Below are 16,908 nucleotides of genomic sequence, written 5' to 3'. Positions count from 1 at the left end.
ATCGGTTTGAAGAAACATGTATGTAAGGGATCTAGTAATCATGTTTTTGGATTGCACAGGGCTTACTGGAGCCAGTAAGTTTGACCACCTCACTCAATCCTGTCCAAGCTACACTGGCTTCCTATAAAAATGTCATATTCTCTACAAATTACTTTTACAGATATATAAATCCTTGCATGGCTTAGCGCCACAGTATTACAGTATCCAACTAGTTTTCTTTCAATTCAAAGAATTAAGAAAAATCAAGCAGGTAATCAGCATTTCACAATCCTTCAGTCCACTTCCTTCTTTACACTAGGAATTAGCTTTTCTATTACTTGTTTGTTCTCTATTACTTAAATGTTGTTTATGCAGCTTGTAAGTTTTTTAAATTATTATCTTAGTGCCTAGTTTACTTTGTCATCTGTATGTGCTTCCCTTGCCTTGCTATGCTTCTTTGAGGCCATTTTAACTGTGCAAGACACTATACAAATAAATTTCACAGACACACCCACAGATACACACACACAGACCTAGATTAATGTATAACCATAAGACTTTCATATTAAAATGTAATTTATTTATAATAATAATTTTATGATTTATCAAATGATATAAAACACATCAGAATGCAAAATCATAATAAAAATAGTCCAACCTAGTTTCTGTGAGCAGAATATAATCATTTAAAATGAAAGAAATAAAAAGGAACAATGTTGCTTGACAATGTACATATGTTTTTTTGTTTGTTTTTTTTTAAATGTAGTCTATTAGTAGATTTGTTACTAGTTGTGTTAGTAGGACTTATTGGACTAGCGATAGATAGATAGATAGATAGATAGATAGATAGATAGATAGATAGATAGATAGATAGATAGATAGATAGATAGATAGATAGATAGATAGATAGATAGATAGATAGATAGATAGATAGATAGATAGATAGATAGATTATTATAGACAGATAGATAGTTATTACAGGAATTTGTAAGTTGTTTTGTTTATTCTTTAATCCTGCATAAATGATCACACAAACAGTTGGCTATTCTATTCAAAATCAAAATTTACTGAAATAATTTCAGTGCAATCTTATTTATTTTGCTTTAAAAGTTACCATCCCATTCGTCTTCTTTTAAGCAGGCATGATAAATACTAGGCGAATTGAGTAACATGTGTCCACAATATAGACAATGAGATTGATGCAGGACATAAAGGACACTACCACTTGATTGTCCCAAGAACAGTGATTGCAGTTTGGTGGTCTTGGATTATCCTGGAAACTGTAAAGAGGCCATATGACTACTACTGTCATGTACATAATAACAGCAAGTACATTGTAACCAGTAAGGACTTTATCAAATGGAAACGGGCACAAAGACAGCAGCCTGCAGATTGTGAGGATGATAATGAGGAGAGCAAAAATGAAACAGAGTGAGTAAACTGCAACACACCACTGCAAGGGCGGGCGTTTGACTTGGTCGAGAGAGATGAAGATGATACAGGCAACAAAAGCTTCAAGAACCTTCATCAGGCCTGGAACTGTCGACAGGAAACCACTGATCTCACCAGGTCTTGCCTTAGTCAGACTGACCTCTGAAGCGTATGCAATAAAACACAGGCAGGATATGACAGTAGCAGCAATTTGGCGAGAACAAGATGAACATACAAAAAAGGTAGGGTAGATGACTGAGGCAGCCAAAATCATAAGTGTAGCCAGCATAGCAAATGCAGTAGTGAAGTCATCCCAGGAGATGGGTACCTTTACATGGAGACTAGTGAATTCCAGGATAAGGATTAAAAGAGTCATAAAGCAGCAGAAGCACCAAGTAAACATGCACCAGGTCCAGTATGATGAGTTGTTGTGTCCCACAGAGGCCACAAGACTGAAGGTGATACATGACAGCACAACCTCCACCATCCGTACAATGCCAACAGGCATGGTCACAGAATGAGTGTTAAGTGTAACCATGATGAATTTAATGTCCTGATAAATGTTGTCCTTCTTAGTATTCGTTGAAGTCTGATTCAGTTCCTTTACATGACGTAAAGTTCCTCTCACGATTTAGTCCATCTGAAAATTGCTTTCCTTTTGTAAGTTATCTGTCTTTTCTTGGTGACTTGGCTCAGTGTCTCTCCTTTGTGTCTTGCTGCGAGTCTTTCCACAAAGAATGATCTGTAAAGAAATCCAGAGTGTTATATCCTATTTGCCACTCCCTCTGATACCTTATCAGACATTGTTCCGTAAAAGTACATCTGTTCTTATGTATCCAGATAATAAAATGTTTTAATGTGTGCTTTTAATGTCTGCCAGTTATGCCTGAAGATAAGAACAGGGTGTAGCCCTAAAAATTATGATCATAGTCTCCAGCGGCTATGTTATACATACCCCAGTTTATGGTCATCCAAATAATGTTAATTTTTTAAGAGTATTATTTTTAAGAGTATTATTATTATTTTATTTAGCAGCAATACATTTAATAGATTGGTTCCCACATACAAACCTAGTTCTGAACTAAATGTAAACTAAATTGTAACAGTTACTTTCCAAATGTCACAAATTATTTCATTCCTTCATATTCAGTAACCACAGATTAAAATTTGCCCCTGGCTTGTGTGACCTGATCCAATAGATGATCTAATGTTGCTCAGATTGCTGAAGAAGTTAATGCTGGTTCTGATAGAAAGGTATCAGAATACACAGTGCATCACAGTTTGTTGCGTATGGGGCTGCATAGCCGCAGACCACTCAGGGTGCCCATGCTGACCCCTGTGCACCACTGCAAGTGGCAACAATGGGCACATGAGCATTAGAACTGGACCACGGAGCAATGGAAGAAGGTGGCCTGGTCTGATGAATCAAGTTTTCTTTTACATCACGTGGATGGCCAAAACACCTGGAACCAGGATGCACTATGGGAAGAAGGCAAGCCGGTGGAGGCCGTGTCATGCTTCGGGCAATGTTCTGCTGGGAAACCTTGGGTCCTGCCAATCATCTGGATGTTACTTTGACACCTACCTAAGCATTGTTACAGACCATGTACACACTTTCATGGAAACGGTATTCCCTGATGACTGTGGCCTCTTTCAGCATGATAATGCGACGTGCCACAAAGCAAAAATGGTTCAGGAATGGTTTGATGAACACAACAACGAGTTTGAGGTGTTGACTTGGCCTCCAAATTCCCCAGATCTCAATCCAATCGAGCATCTGTGGGATGTGCTGGACAAACAAGTCCAATCCTTGGAGGCCTCACCTCGCAAATAACAGGACTTAAAGGATAGTGTGTAACATTGACACTTTTACCTAAGATATTAAGTGAGCAATTGGCAAAGAAATTGAGACTATAAAAGATTTTTAGTTGAATAAACTTGCCATTTAGTGTATTCAATTCTAGCCCTTCCAAGTTATTAAGTTAAATTTACTCAAGATTTCATTACACATTGCTTAATTTTTTAAGGCAACAGGTTTCCTCAAATTTTTAAGTAAATTCATCCAGGCCTACAGTGTAGTTTAGTGTGTTAGAGATAATGAAGTGGATGATTATTGCTGACACTCTTACTGAATTTCAGTCAATCAATGGAGCCATTATTTATTTTATTTTAGGCCTTATGCACACATACACAGGCACCCAATTACTAAACTTGGCCCTCTTTGTTCTCTCCAAGGTACACAACAAAGCAGATGGCTTCTTCTCTGCATGCTTCAATTGTATTGTGCTATTATGAAAAAAGAAAAGGATCAAGTAAAAGTACCTAAATAAATATTATGAATTGGTGATTAGAACTGAGCAGTGGCAGACCGTCAGGGCCAGCAAGGCCTTCTCTGCTGGCCTAAACAGCAGTGATCTGAATCACTGACTTGCATGTTAATATATTTTTCCATGAATGTGTATTAAATTATTCCCAGTAGTCTATTCTCTACATTTCATAGCTTTTCTCTTGGTTGCACTGCTTCCAGTAGTGTATATTTATGATGAGAGTATTTATCCAATCATATTTCAGCCAGTGGCTGACATCATGTGTTGCCAGGCCCTAAGGCCTTCAGAATCAATAGTGCAGGCACCCGTAGCTTAAAATAAGTGGCAATGAAACTGTTCCATTAACCAATCAGATTTTGAGTTGGCGTCACTGGGGTCATCTAGCAGGCATACGATTACATCAGCAATTTCAAGTCTTTTGATTGGATAATTGGAGTAGTCAGAGGCAGCGAACCGCACAAACTAAATAAAATATATATTTTAACTCACAATGGCTGACAGAGGAGAAGAAATCGATTTGGTCGTGGACATCCTTACAAATACATTTTCAAGGCAGACTTTTCAAGAAAATCCTTTTGATTCTTCAAAATAGTTGGTAAGCTTTTTCAAGAACCATTTATGCTTCTAGGTTTTCAGTTTGCCTTCATTTTTGAGAAAAGTAACCGTAATAAAATGACTATTCCTTGTGAGGTGTGAAATACTGTAGACTAATTTCTTTTTTACTTTGCTATTTAATGGTTGATTAGTATCTATTGCTGTGGCGTCATAATGATGGTATAGAGGTGGATTAATTCAGGAAGGACACCAGTGAAGGCCTAGGTGTGAAATGCACGGCCCGCCACTGGAACTGAGGGTTCCACTGCTTGGTGGTGCTGGGGCTTGAACTCCTACTCTCCGATCAACAACCCACAGCCTTAGCCACCATTACCGCGATTTAATTACCAACAACTTGCATTTCAAACATAATCCTACACTGTAAAAAAAAAAATCCTAATTTTACAGAAAATAACTCATTTTTTACAATAGTTTCCCGTTATATAAAATTATATTCAAAAACCAGTCAAATGACCAATATTATCTTTAAATTAACAAATTGACTGCAATTTTAAGGATTATACCATTAATGAAAAATTACAGTAAATCTCTTTGTTTTTTTTACAAAAAATACTGTATTATTTTAACTGTATTTTTTCTGTTATCTTAAATTACATAGTAATTTACGTAAAATTACAATAATAAATTGTAATTAAACAGGTATCTTATTATATTAAATGTTTATGCCCATAACATTTTAACATTTCCCACCTTCATTTTACAGTAAAACTCATTTGTATGTGTATTTCTACATTCAAACTCTAATTCTAAAAAGAAATTTAGTTAACTTTTGTCATTACACCAATGCATGTTTTTTTAAAGTCTGCAGTGATCTCCAGACTGACACTTCCAGGCATATTGTTCCTCTGGCCACACCTATTTAGTGATGTCACAATAAGTATTGCATATACACACTAATGAATCTGACAAAAGTAAAATAGGTATAGGTAATGCCAGAGAAAACAGTGCATTGTAATAGTCCAGAATGTAGTCAAGCAAGAATAAGAAACTGAGATTAGAGCAAATTCTTTATTTCCTTATTAGAATACAGTACAACACAAATGATAGAAACAAATGGGTTTCTTTTCCAAAGTTTAATAAAAAAAGGGTAAATTGCAAAATAAAAAGTTTTTATATCAAAACCATGATAGAAAATGAAACAAAACAAAACATCAAAACAAAAACAGCTCTCATTGTCCATAACATGTACAATACATGCCACACAGGGACTTGAGAAGGCTCAAGGGATACTCTCTTCAGAAATCTTTCAAACAACAGGTATCTATAAGGAGTACAAGAAAGAAGACTTCTGTAGTTATCTATCCGAGACATTAATTGTTTGATAAGAGCGTCATACCCAGTACCGACAACTTGGCCTTCAATCTCATCTCTGAAGGATTTTGGATATTGAATTACCATCTTTCTTGCTATTTCAGCAATGTGCCTCTTTCCTGGTTTCTTGCACACAGAGAGTATTTCAGCAAGTACAATCCTTATAACCTCCCTTCTCTCTGCTGCAGATGGCCTCTGCTTAGTATCTAATAACTTTCTTGTACTTGAGGGCATCTTACTCCAGGGTATGTCAAATATGTAATGCCAGCTATTATTTCCACTGCCTACAGCTGAGGACCCACTTTCTGAAGTAGAGAATGAGGATGAACCTAGAACAATGGGTGAGGCTAGACTTCTCAAAGCTGAGCTTCTTGTGGCAGTGATTGTCAGAGTGGAAGGATCGCTGGTGCTGGAATCATCTATGTCACTAATAAATGAATCTTCACTAGTTCTTCTCAGATTCATTAGAATCTGAGTCCTTGTAGGCTAACTGTGTTATTCACCTATTCAGCTGAGTGTATGTGAACCAATGCTTGATCTTTATAAAATAGCGCAGGTAAATCGCTAAGTCATAAGCTACAACTCCCTCAAACAAGTCATGACCTATGCATGGAGGAAGACCTGGCTGACATACATGGAAATAATTCAGAGAGTTGAAGACTGAATCACAATATATTCCTTTGATATCATCCACATCACTTTGCTTCAATAACTGCACTGCTTCATAGTAAAGCTCTGACTCACATTGTCTGTTTGGTCTCTTTGTACCTCACAATACCTACAGAAGTACTTTGAGGTGCTGAAATTCTGTGTGTAGCCACCAATGCAGTGTGACCCCAAGTTGTCACCTACAATAGATATTATTGTTGCTCGAACCACATGACCAGAAGTGTTCACAATACCATGTTCTTCAAGCTGTCTCAGGTCTGAAAACATTCTAGAAAACACTTTGTCCTGACCAAAGGATTTAAAGTCTTTCTCTTTGCACAACAGTACTAACTGCATATTGTCAATACTGGAACGATGAAATGGCTCAAAGTCAGCAAGTGTAAAGTATACTCCAATAATCTTATGTTTCTTCCTTGCTGACCCAAGTGGGTTGACAACTTCAAAAGCATCCTGACACATGATCAGTTTTACAATTACATCACCAGTTTGCAAAAATAGCTCACTGGATTTGAAGATTGAGCCGTCGCAAATATCACTTAAGATGCCATCAGAAACTAGACGATTTTGAGGCTTAACACACCCTTGCCACACCACAGGATCTTTTAGAATAGCTCTTAAGGTGTCAGGAAAAGGTATGTATTGTGCATAACAGTCCCTTCTATGTTCATGGGTGCCCAGGTAGACATTTTGTGGATGCACATATGCAAAGTTCTTCTGAAAATACAGCCTTCTCTTATAATCAGTGGACAGATGAGAGCTACATGCAGCATGCAAATCACTTTCCTGAAGACTCTGAAAAACTGAATCAATCTCTGTAAGCATTCACTGTAAGTGTCTCTTTTGTATACTTATGACAAATGTCATTCAAGCCATTTATCTCTTCAGCAATCATTTGAATAGTCGATGATGGAACAAGATATCTTGCCTGGAGTTGCATGTAAAACATGCACAGATTTCTCATGTACAAAGACCTAATATCAATGTCTTCTGTAACCTGAGGCTGATTTTCACTTTCGTGCATTTCAGTTTCATTGGTTTCAATTTGAGAAGACACAGATGGCTCAGAGAATGTGACTGCAAGATTTACATCAGTTTGGTGTCTATGTCTTCTTGAAACATGGGATGTAAATGATGACTTGACATTAAACACCTTGCTACAATTGCTGAATGGGCAATAAACTAACTCATGCTTACTCAAATGTACCTTGAGGTGTGCAAGAAGCTCACTCAGAATTATGCATTGCTTCTTATAATTAACATCATTACATACAAATGACCTTTGTGTGTCATCCAACTGTGAAACAGGGCTGTTGTGGGAACGATAGACATGAGTTTTTAAAGCACTGTACTTTGTGAATTTTTGTTTGCACTCTGAAAAGCAACATGGAAATAAACTGTGTCTCATGTCTATGCAGAATCTGATGATTAACATAGCTTTTTATACTTTTCAGGGACATACCACATGAGCGGCATGTAAACTTTTGCATAACATATGCCATTATAGCCCGCTCACATGTTCAGTCTAAGTTTGCATGCGTGAGATGTAACATACCAACGTCTGTAGCTGTCGTCGTCAAAGACAAGAAAAAGTGTGGAAATAGCTTCCTCAGCTGTTGGAAAAATGGAGGAGTTTAATATCCTCACCTGCAGGGGAAAAAAGAGAGAAAAAACAGCATATGTAATTGTCCTCAGTTAAAATAATAAATTAAATATGAGGCACGACAAGAAATAACTAATTATTACGTAAAAAGGTTCATAAACCATGAAGTAATACGTTTATTCACAGCTACTCTCACGGCCAAAACGTGCTGATTATTTAGCCAGCTAGCGTTAGATCTACAGCTCACTCATTAACGTTAGCTCCAACAGAATTTGAATGTAACACCAAAAGGCTCCGACTGTCGGCGGCGTCGAATGCAAGACGCGTTCTGAAGAAATGGTCCGAAGAAGAGTTTAATATCCTCACCTATAGGGAAAAAACACTTTACTCTCAACTACTCACCTGACACACATGGCCAAAATATGCTGGTTACTTAGCGCGCTGACATTAAATGTACGACGCCACGGCCAATAAGTTCCAGTATTAAATGTATAGTAAAACGATATATTTCTTACCTTCGTCTCCACTTGTGAAAATCCCGAATAATGTGGAACGAGTTGAAACACCTAGTTTGTCAAAGATAAAACTGTGCTCTTGATCATGCGCCGTGTGCATGTTTTTGCCTGAAAACGTGGGGGAGGGAACGGGGAAGGGGGAGTCAATGTTTACTGACTTCGAATAATGCTGAAAATAAAATGTTGACAGTGTTTTAACATTAATAAATTACAATGCTGAAGTATGTCTTTGAAAGTGTATTTATATAGCTCTTTGAGGCACCTGAGGATATTTTGTTACCTGGTGTGTGTTGCTTTGAGAAAGCAGCCATTTGTGTTGTTTTATATGCATTTATTTTTCATTCACTTATTATTATTAATTATTATTATTATTATTATTATTATTATTATTATTATTATTTAATCATATAATCAGTCATAATCATTAGGCATTTATGTAATTTATCATTTAATTATATATTATTTAATTATTTGTCATTTGCATTGTTTTTATATTTATTTCTGTTTTATTATTTTCCTTTTTTTGGTATAATCATATGATTGTGTGTTTTGTATTAGACAACTCTAGTTGTTCTTGTGTTGTTCATCTGATTTATCTGACGTGGTGAATTGATTTGATCTAACACTTTAAACAACAGTGGATCCAAATTTACTTTTTACAGAGAAAATTGTGAATAGACATGCGAAAAGCACACATCTTTACACACTCCCCAAGAAAAGCACCTACACATTTTTACAAACACACTAGTGTTAACATTAAGATATGACCATCTTAAAGTACGGTATCTGGTATCTGATCTCTGATAACAATGTGAATTTGTTAAGTATTTATAAATAATATGGTCATTCAAATGCTTGAGAAATTGCATGAAAGAGAAACATACAGTGTCTTTGCTTAAATCAATAACTAATCCACATTACAGTGTATCTACAGTTACTTTATACAGTGAAAAGTTTCATTTCAGTTTACAAATTCCCATTGGCTACTAATGGGCTAACCAGTGAAATCAACACCTTCAAGACCAGTCGTTCTCAATTTCAGTCCTGGGGACCCATGTTCTGCACATGTTGTATGTCTCTCTTATCTGACACATTCAGTTCAGTTCATTCAGAAAATATTACAACTATTCCTCTTGTTATTGGGAGATACAAGGTTCTGTACTAAACATTGGCGAAAGCATAACGTCAACTTGGATTGTGTGCCTTGATAACCAATTACATTACAACCTTGACATAATTGAATTTCAAAATCCAGTTGTGCGACGGTCAGTCACTGTTTATGGATACCATATGAATGAGAAGTGCCATAAACTGAATCCCACCTGTTGGAAAAAATCTGTGCCTTCTCTTATAAAAGAGCTTTTTTTTCTAAAAATAGTTCAATCCAAAACTACTGTTTACTGTAAAACAAGTAGCATTAGTTATGCTTTTTGGCAGGCTTGCCTACCCACTGTCAATCAGGTGTGTTAAATAAAGGAGACATGCCAAATGTGCAGAGCAGGTGGTCCCCAGAACTGGAACTGAGAACCATTGCCTTAGAGTACTCATGTGGTACTCATATGGAATTATGGGGACAGACAACAGATAACACACAACACAGTAAAGATGAAAACACCACAGTTTTGTGCACTTATTTAACAAACCCAATAACTGAACTGAGTGGCTTCCCTGGACCAGGATTACTAACCACTGTAGTAAAGAAAAAATGAAGGATTTGTTAAACTAAAAGAACTAAACATTCATTCTTTCAAAACAAGTCATTTGTTCTATAGTTGTAACATCACCATGCTATTAGCTGTCTCTACACCTTACTTTGAACATGATTGGTTTATCTCATTGTCATACAGGAATCTGGCCAATGACATTCGAGCGTGCCTTTTCCTGGAGAATTTTTAAAATACGACTGTTGGAGTCAGAGTCTGCTGCATTTGCATTTTGAGCGACTCGTGGCTTTTGGGATGTCAATGGAGAAAGAAAAAAGGAATATGGACAGATACTCTATCAGCGGATCTGCTACACTTACTGCTACACCAAGATAAAATGTGTTAAAGAGGGCACATATACCAGCTAATGTTACTGTGGTTTGCTAGTATGGGTTAATATTGTCAGCTATGTTTTAGATGAAACGAACTCATAAAAAGTAAAGGAGCTTTTAATGAGTTATCTTCACACCGCACAGACGATCGCCAACAAAAACTAACAATTAAAAGAATTAAAAGAGGCTGTGGTTGAAGCCGTGGTTGAAGCCGTGGTTGCTGTGACGGTTACTATTTGAATGTATGCAGAGAACAGCTGTCAAAAAAGATCCAATAATTGCTTTTCTTTATAGGTTGTCCAGAAACCTGCCGTTTTAGGATAATTTGCGCGACTACAATCATCATGCAGAACCATTAGTCAGAGCTCAAGAAGGCTGACTGATCAGTATGGTTGTGTCAGTTGTCAGTCAGAGGAGCTTCCTGCAGGAGAAAATGATGACACTCTAGAAGAGAAGCGCAAGCAAATGGTACTGCTTCATTCTACTGAAGGACTGTCTGGTGCCACTAGAAGAGAACTTCACAAATTGATGGAGGTCACATATTACCGTCAACGCCATGATATAAACGCCAATCCACCTCCGTCAGTCTGAACTAAAGAACTCATGGCCTTACCTGTTTTGCCTCAAGGGTATTTTTTTACATTTCCATTTGCTTACTGACATCTCATTGCTCCAAAGAGTCATGGAGAGCATTGAAGCCAACAAACAATGAGGTGCATGCTGTTCTGTCAAAGTATCAAGAGGGAAATTCTCTGGTCCTGTGCATCCTACAACTCTTAATGGCCCATTTTAAAGAGAGAAAAGAATCCCTTCTAATCAAAGCTGATGTAAGTAATATTTTGATTTTTAATGTCTTAAAAGTTTAACTGTAATGATTATTTATTTATTTATTTTAGGTAACAGCAACTGCAGCCGACATGGAAAGAGATGGATTACCGGGTTCACCCACACTGATCATCCAAGGTAATGTGCCTTTGTGTCTCCATTATATACACTGTTCTTTGCTTTCTATTTCTATTCTATTTCAGTTTTTGCCACCTCTGTTCCTGTATTCTATTTCACAGTTCTACTCTCACTCTTATATTCCTAATAAATTAACTAATAAAGACACTGATACTATTAACTAAAAGATAATGTGAGCTACCCATTAACCATACTTTTGCAACAATAATCTATGTCCTTCCATATTTCTTTAACAGGTGAATCCATGACCACAAGCAAGTGGATGATGTCAGCTGAAAGGGAAGTTGTCTTGGGACCATGTTCAGAGGCATTTGTTGAGGGCTTGGCAGCATTATTTGCGACATTTTACAATTTCAACCTTGCTTATCAGGACGAAGAATTTATTCAGAGGTATGTCAGAGCATAAATTTATTCAGAGGTATGTCAGAGCATAAACTCTTACTGAATATTTATTGTAGCAATACAAATTTCCCTCAGTTGTTTTACGTTTATAGGTTTGGATAGCTTAAAAGGAATAGATTTTTATTTATTTGTTTTGGAAAAGTGTTCAAACAAAAAATGGTAATTGCACACTGAATTGAGCGCATACAAACAAAAGTAGCAATTTTTTAATAAAAAAAAAAATCTGGTACAAATATGCAAAAAGTTAAGTACTACAAACAATGTAGAACCATGTAAAAAGAATTAAATAAAAAAAGGATTAAAATGTTAAGAAAATGTGATTTAATGACACTTAAGTTTATTTTATTCTTTGACTGTATTCTGTGTTTTATATATGTATATATGTATATATACACTATATTGCCAAAAGTATTCGCTCACCTGCCTTGACTCGCATATGAACTTAAGTGACATCCCATTCCTAATCTATAGGGTTCAATATGACGTCGGTCCACCCTTTGCAGCTATAACAGCTTCAACTCTTCTGGGAAGGCTGTCCACAAGGTTTAGGAGTGTGTTTATGGGAATTTTTGACCATTCTTCCAAAGCGCATTTGTGAGGTCACACACTGATGCTGGACGAGAAGGCCTGGCTCTCAGTCTCCGCTCTAATTCATCCCAAAGGTGTTCTGTCGGGTTGAGGTCAGGACTCTGTGCAGGCCAGTCAAGTTCATCCACACCAGACTCTGTCATCCATGTCTTTATGGACCTTGCTTTGTGCACTGGTGCACAGTCATGTTGGAAGAGGAAGGGGCCAGCTCCAAACTGTTCCCACAAAGTTGGGAGCATGGAATTGTCCAAAATGTCTTGGTATGCTGAAGCATTCAGAGTTCCTTTCACTGGAACTAAGGGGCCAAACCCAGCTCCTGAAAAACAACCCCACACCATAATCCCCCCTCCACCAAACTTTACACTTGGCACAATGCAGTCAGACAAGTACCGTTCTCCTGGCAACCGCCAAACCCAGACTCGTCCATCAGATTGCCAGATGGAGAAGCGCGATTCGTCACTCCAGAGAACGCGTCTCCACTGCTCTAGAGTCCAGTGGCGGCGTGCTTTACACCACTGCATCCGACGCTTTGCATTGCACTTGGTGATGTATGGCTTGGATGCAGCTGCTCGGCCATGGAAACCCATTCCATGAAGCTCTCTGCGCACTGTTCTTGAGCTAATCTGAAGGCCACATGAAGTTTGGAGGTCTGTAGCGATTCTGCAGAAAGTTGGCGACCTCTTCCCACTATGCGCCTCAGCATCCGCTGACCCCGCTCCGTCAGTTTACGTGGCCTACCACTTCGTGGCTGAGTTGCTGTCGTTCCCAAACACTTCCACGTTCTTATAATACAGCTGACAGTTGACTGTGGAATATTTAGGAGCGAGGAAATTTCACGACTGGATTTGTTGCACAGGTGGCATCCTATCACAGTTCCACGCTGGAATTCACTGAGCTCCTGAGAGCGACCCATTCTTTCACAAATGTTTGTAAAAACAGTCTGCATGATTTTATACACCTGTGGCCATGGAAGTGATTGGAACACCTGATTCTGATTATTTGGATGGGTGAGCGAATACTTTTGGCAATATAGTGTATATATATATATATATATATATATATATATACTCACAAAAAGTTAAGGATATTTGGCCTTTTGGTGAAATTTATGGAAAATGTAAAAAGTTCACGCTACAGTGATATTATATCATGAAATAGGGCATTTAAGTAGAAGCATGCAATGGTGATTTCTTCATCTCAAACAATTTATTGAAACAAAAGCCAACAGTGGTGGGTATACCACAACAAAAAATGTCAATGTCTCAATAATTTGACCATCAATTACAGCTTGACAACGACGTCTCATGCTGTTCACAAGTCGACTCATTCTCTGCTGAGGCATGGCATTCCACTCTTCTTGAAGGGCGGTCCTCAGGTCATTGAGGTTCTGGGGTGCAGGGTTACGAGCCTCTACACGGCGACTCAGCTGATCCCATAGGTTTTCTATGAGATTCAGGTCTGGAGAAAGTGCAGGCCACTCCATTTGAGGTACCCCAGCCTCCAGCAGCTGTTCCCTAATGATGCGACCTCGATGAGCTGGAGCATTGCGTCCATGAAGATGAAATTAGGCCTGTGTTGTTCATGCAGGGGCACAATGACTGGATTCTCTCCTTGACGTCTCCAACATCGTTGGTGGCCATCATTTCTGCTCAATGTGAATTGACTTTCATCAGAGAACAGCACTGAGGCCCACTGGTCCCTCGTCCAGCGGAAATGCTCCCTGGCCCGACGCCTGTGCCCAGTGGTGTGGTCAGGTACCCTTGCAGTTCGTCTAGCACACAGACCACTCTGATGTAAATGGTTTCGAATGGTCTGATGTGACACTTGGGTGCCTCTCACCTCCCTTAAATGTGCCTGGAGTTGAGTGGCATTCATCATCCCGTTCCGCAGGGCACTGTTCACAATTAAGCGGTCATCAATGTGGGATGTGGCCAAAGGACGTCCACTTCTATGCCTTTCTGTGACTCTTCCAGTCTCTCTGTATCTCTGTCGCAACCTGCAACCTGACACTCTGTGACACTCTAAGCTCAGTGGCCACTTCCCTCTGAGAACATCCTGTTTGAAGCCTCACAATGGCGAGGTACTGTTGATCAATTGTTAGGTGTGGTCTTGGTCTCATGATGTCAAAATGTGAACAGCATGATGAAGAGGACTGTTTAAATACCAATTCTAATTAAACCAGAAAATTCATTGGTCGATTTATGGATCAAACACCAGTTGTGAATTTTGCCGTTAAGCACCTTGTTAGAGAACAGCAAGTTATGCAAAAAGTACTGAAACACTGAACAGTTGGACATGAGCATTCAAAAGTGTAGAGAAGGTCAAATTAAGTTCACCTGTAAAGGTTATAGTGCATTTTAGGTGCATCCTAAAATTTCACCCGAAAGCCGTGTTCCGTGTTCATCATTGATAATGATGGATTTCCTTAACTTTATGTGTGCATGTATGTGTATAACTTTGAGTTTATGAATGAAGTTCATTCACACTGTAGGGTTTTTTATTTTCCCCAAGGCCAAAGCTTTTCATTTAATGTGCAATGTCCATTTTTGCTTCTCCAGATATGTTTTGGAAACTGATGCTTATGTTAAATCATAAATTATTGAACAATAAATTGCTAAATTTATGAAATTCTGTTATTTTGATTCATTCGTTATTGTTCATGTTACACATTATATTGAAAAAAAAAAACAGTCTACTGAAAATTACAGCAAAAGTAGGTATACATACCATCACAGCAGTGAAAAATCTCAACTGTAGTTAATTTAGTGAATTGAATTTAACAGCTAATGCTTCATTTACTGTCACATGTATGTATAGCAGTACAAGTTAGCAGTTGCTCTTGTAATGTCACTCACATACCTAAACATTGTTATTGTAAATTTACAGAGATGGCTGTAAGCGTGTAAAGTGATTTTACAGGATATATATGCAGTGTGCTATATTTTTACAGCAAACTTGTAATTATTGAGTTACAGTGCTCTTGTAAATTTACAGAGATGGCTGTTAAAAAAACTAATGATTTTACAGCATATATACAGTAGTGTGCTGTATTTTTACAGCGCACTCATAATTATTGATTTACAGTGCTCTTGTAAGTTAACAATCTTGCTGGCAACCAAAGTTGCCAGTAGGTTGCTGTAAATTTTACAGTAAATTTTTTACAGTGTGTGTAGTTGTAACTTGCTTCTTGTAACAGATACTATATTGGTTATAAGTCATAATGGTGTCCAATGTGATGTGAAAGAGGTGGGCAGGCAGTTAAAGGGTGAGCAGACAAGCAAGTGCAAGCAGGACAGGCAAACTCGCATCAAAGTTTTCCTCAAGTTCCTCAAAATTCCAAAAGGATTAAAAAGAAAACCTCCTGGATATAATGCTATTCAATATAATAATAGCAAATTAATGAGAGATAGATTAAGTAAAATAGAAACTGAAGCAGTGCAAAACTGTTTGGTTACCAACATGTTCCATTCTCTGTTTAAGTTCATGGAAGACCCCATACTGAATCATCAGGCAACCTGGACAAATGTCAAAAAAGTCTCAAGAAAAAACTCTGGTTACACTAATATTTTTTATAATATTTTAGCTTTTTAAAAACTATCAACCCATGCTTCTGGCTAACTGTCATGTTCACAAGATATTTGGGTCTATCTTGACATAAGATCTCTTGTAAAGCCTGCTATGATGGTCACAAAGAATTGAGCTTCACAATACCCTTGGATTAAACTCATGATGGTTGTACCTTTTGACCTTCAGCATATTGTCTACTCACTATATGGCAAGCCTAAACAAATTTGTCAAAATAAATGATTACCTTCACTTGTTATCCTGTGTGTCCTCATCTACTGAGTCTTTCATTTTGTTGTCATCATTGATAATGATTCTGGTATTTTGGAATTGTGCTTGCTCTAAACTGTATATTAGTGTTGTGATGAGGAAGCTGCAATGTCAGAGTAACAATGATACAACTACTTTGTTTTTCACCTATATGGGTGCACATATGCATAAACTATTTTGCCTGCTTGCCACTAATAGCATTATATAAGTTGCACCATGTTTGAGATTATAAAAAAAACAATAATAATCACAACTTATAGTCCAGAAAATACAAGCATGTTTTACAGATGTGAACTATAGGAATAGGCCCTGCGATGGACTGGCAACCTGTCCAGGGTGTACCCCTCCCTTTCACCCTATGTGCGCTGGGAAAGGCTCCAGCAGACCCCTGTGACCCTAGGAGTCCTAGGAATAAGCAGGTATAGACAATGAATGAATGAATGAACTATAGGAATAGTTTACACAACAATAAAAACTCTGTCATAATTTACCTGAAAATTTACTTTGTCATTACAAACCTGTATGACCCTCTTCTGTGGAGCTAATAGTAGGTTTTGATAAATGTGTAAGTGTTTTTGTACAGAATATCTGTACAAAAGTAAGTGTTTTTGTTTAGAATATCTTTTCTTTCACAGAGAA

The 16,908-nt window shown here is 37.7% G+C and overlaps 1 protein-coding gene across 1 annotated transcript; it reads right to left on the bottom strand.

Annotated features, from left to right (window-relative positions):
* Positions 1-575: 575 nt before the first annotated feature.
* On the bottom strand, positions 576-8,578 carry LOC131361965 (myeloid-associated differentiation marker homolog). Its single transcript, XM_058403631.1, has 3 exons — positions 8,448-8,578; positions 7,885-7,976; positions 576-2,152 (listed from the first exon to the last, which is right to left on the bottom strand). Exon 3 carries the CDS (start codon positions 1,946-1,948, stop codon positions 1,112-1,114), a length of 837 nt encoding a protein of 278 aa, XP_058259614.1. The 5' UTR covers positions 1,949-2,152; positions 7,885-7,976; positions 8,448-8,578; the 3' UTR covers positions 576-1,111.
* Positions 8,579-16,908: the final 8,330 nt, after the last annotated feature.

The sequence above is a fragment of the Hemibagrus wyckioides genome, linkage group LG02, assembly GCF_019097595.1.
Source record: "Hemibagrus wyckioides isolate EC202008001 linkage group LG02, SWU_Hwy_1.0, whole genome shotgun sequence".
NCBI lineage: Eukaryota > Metazoa > Chordata > Actinopteri > Siluriformes > Bagridae > Hemibagrus > Hemibagrus wyckioides.
The sequence above is the reverse complement of the archived record's forward strand: the minus strand, read 5'-3'. Positions and strand labels throughout refer to the sequence as shown.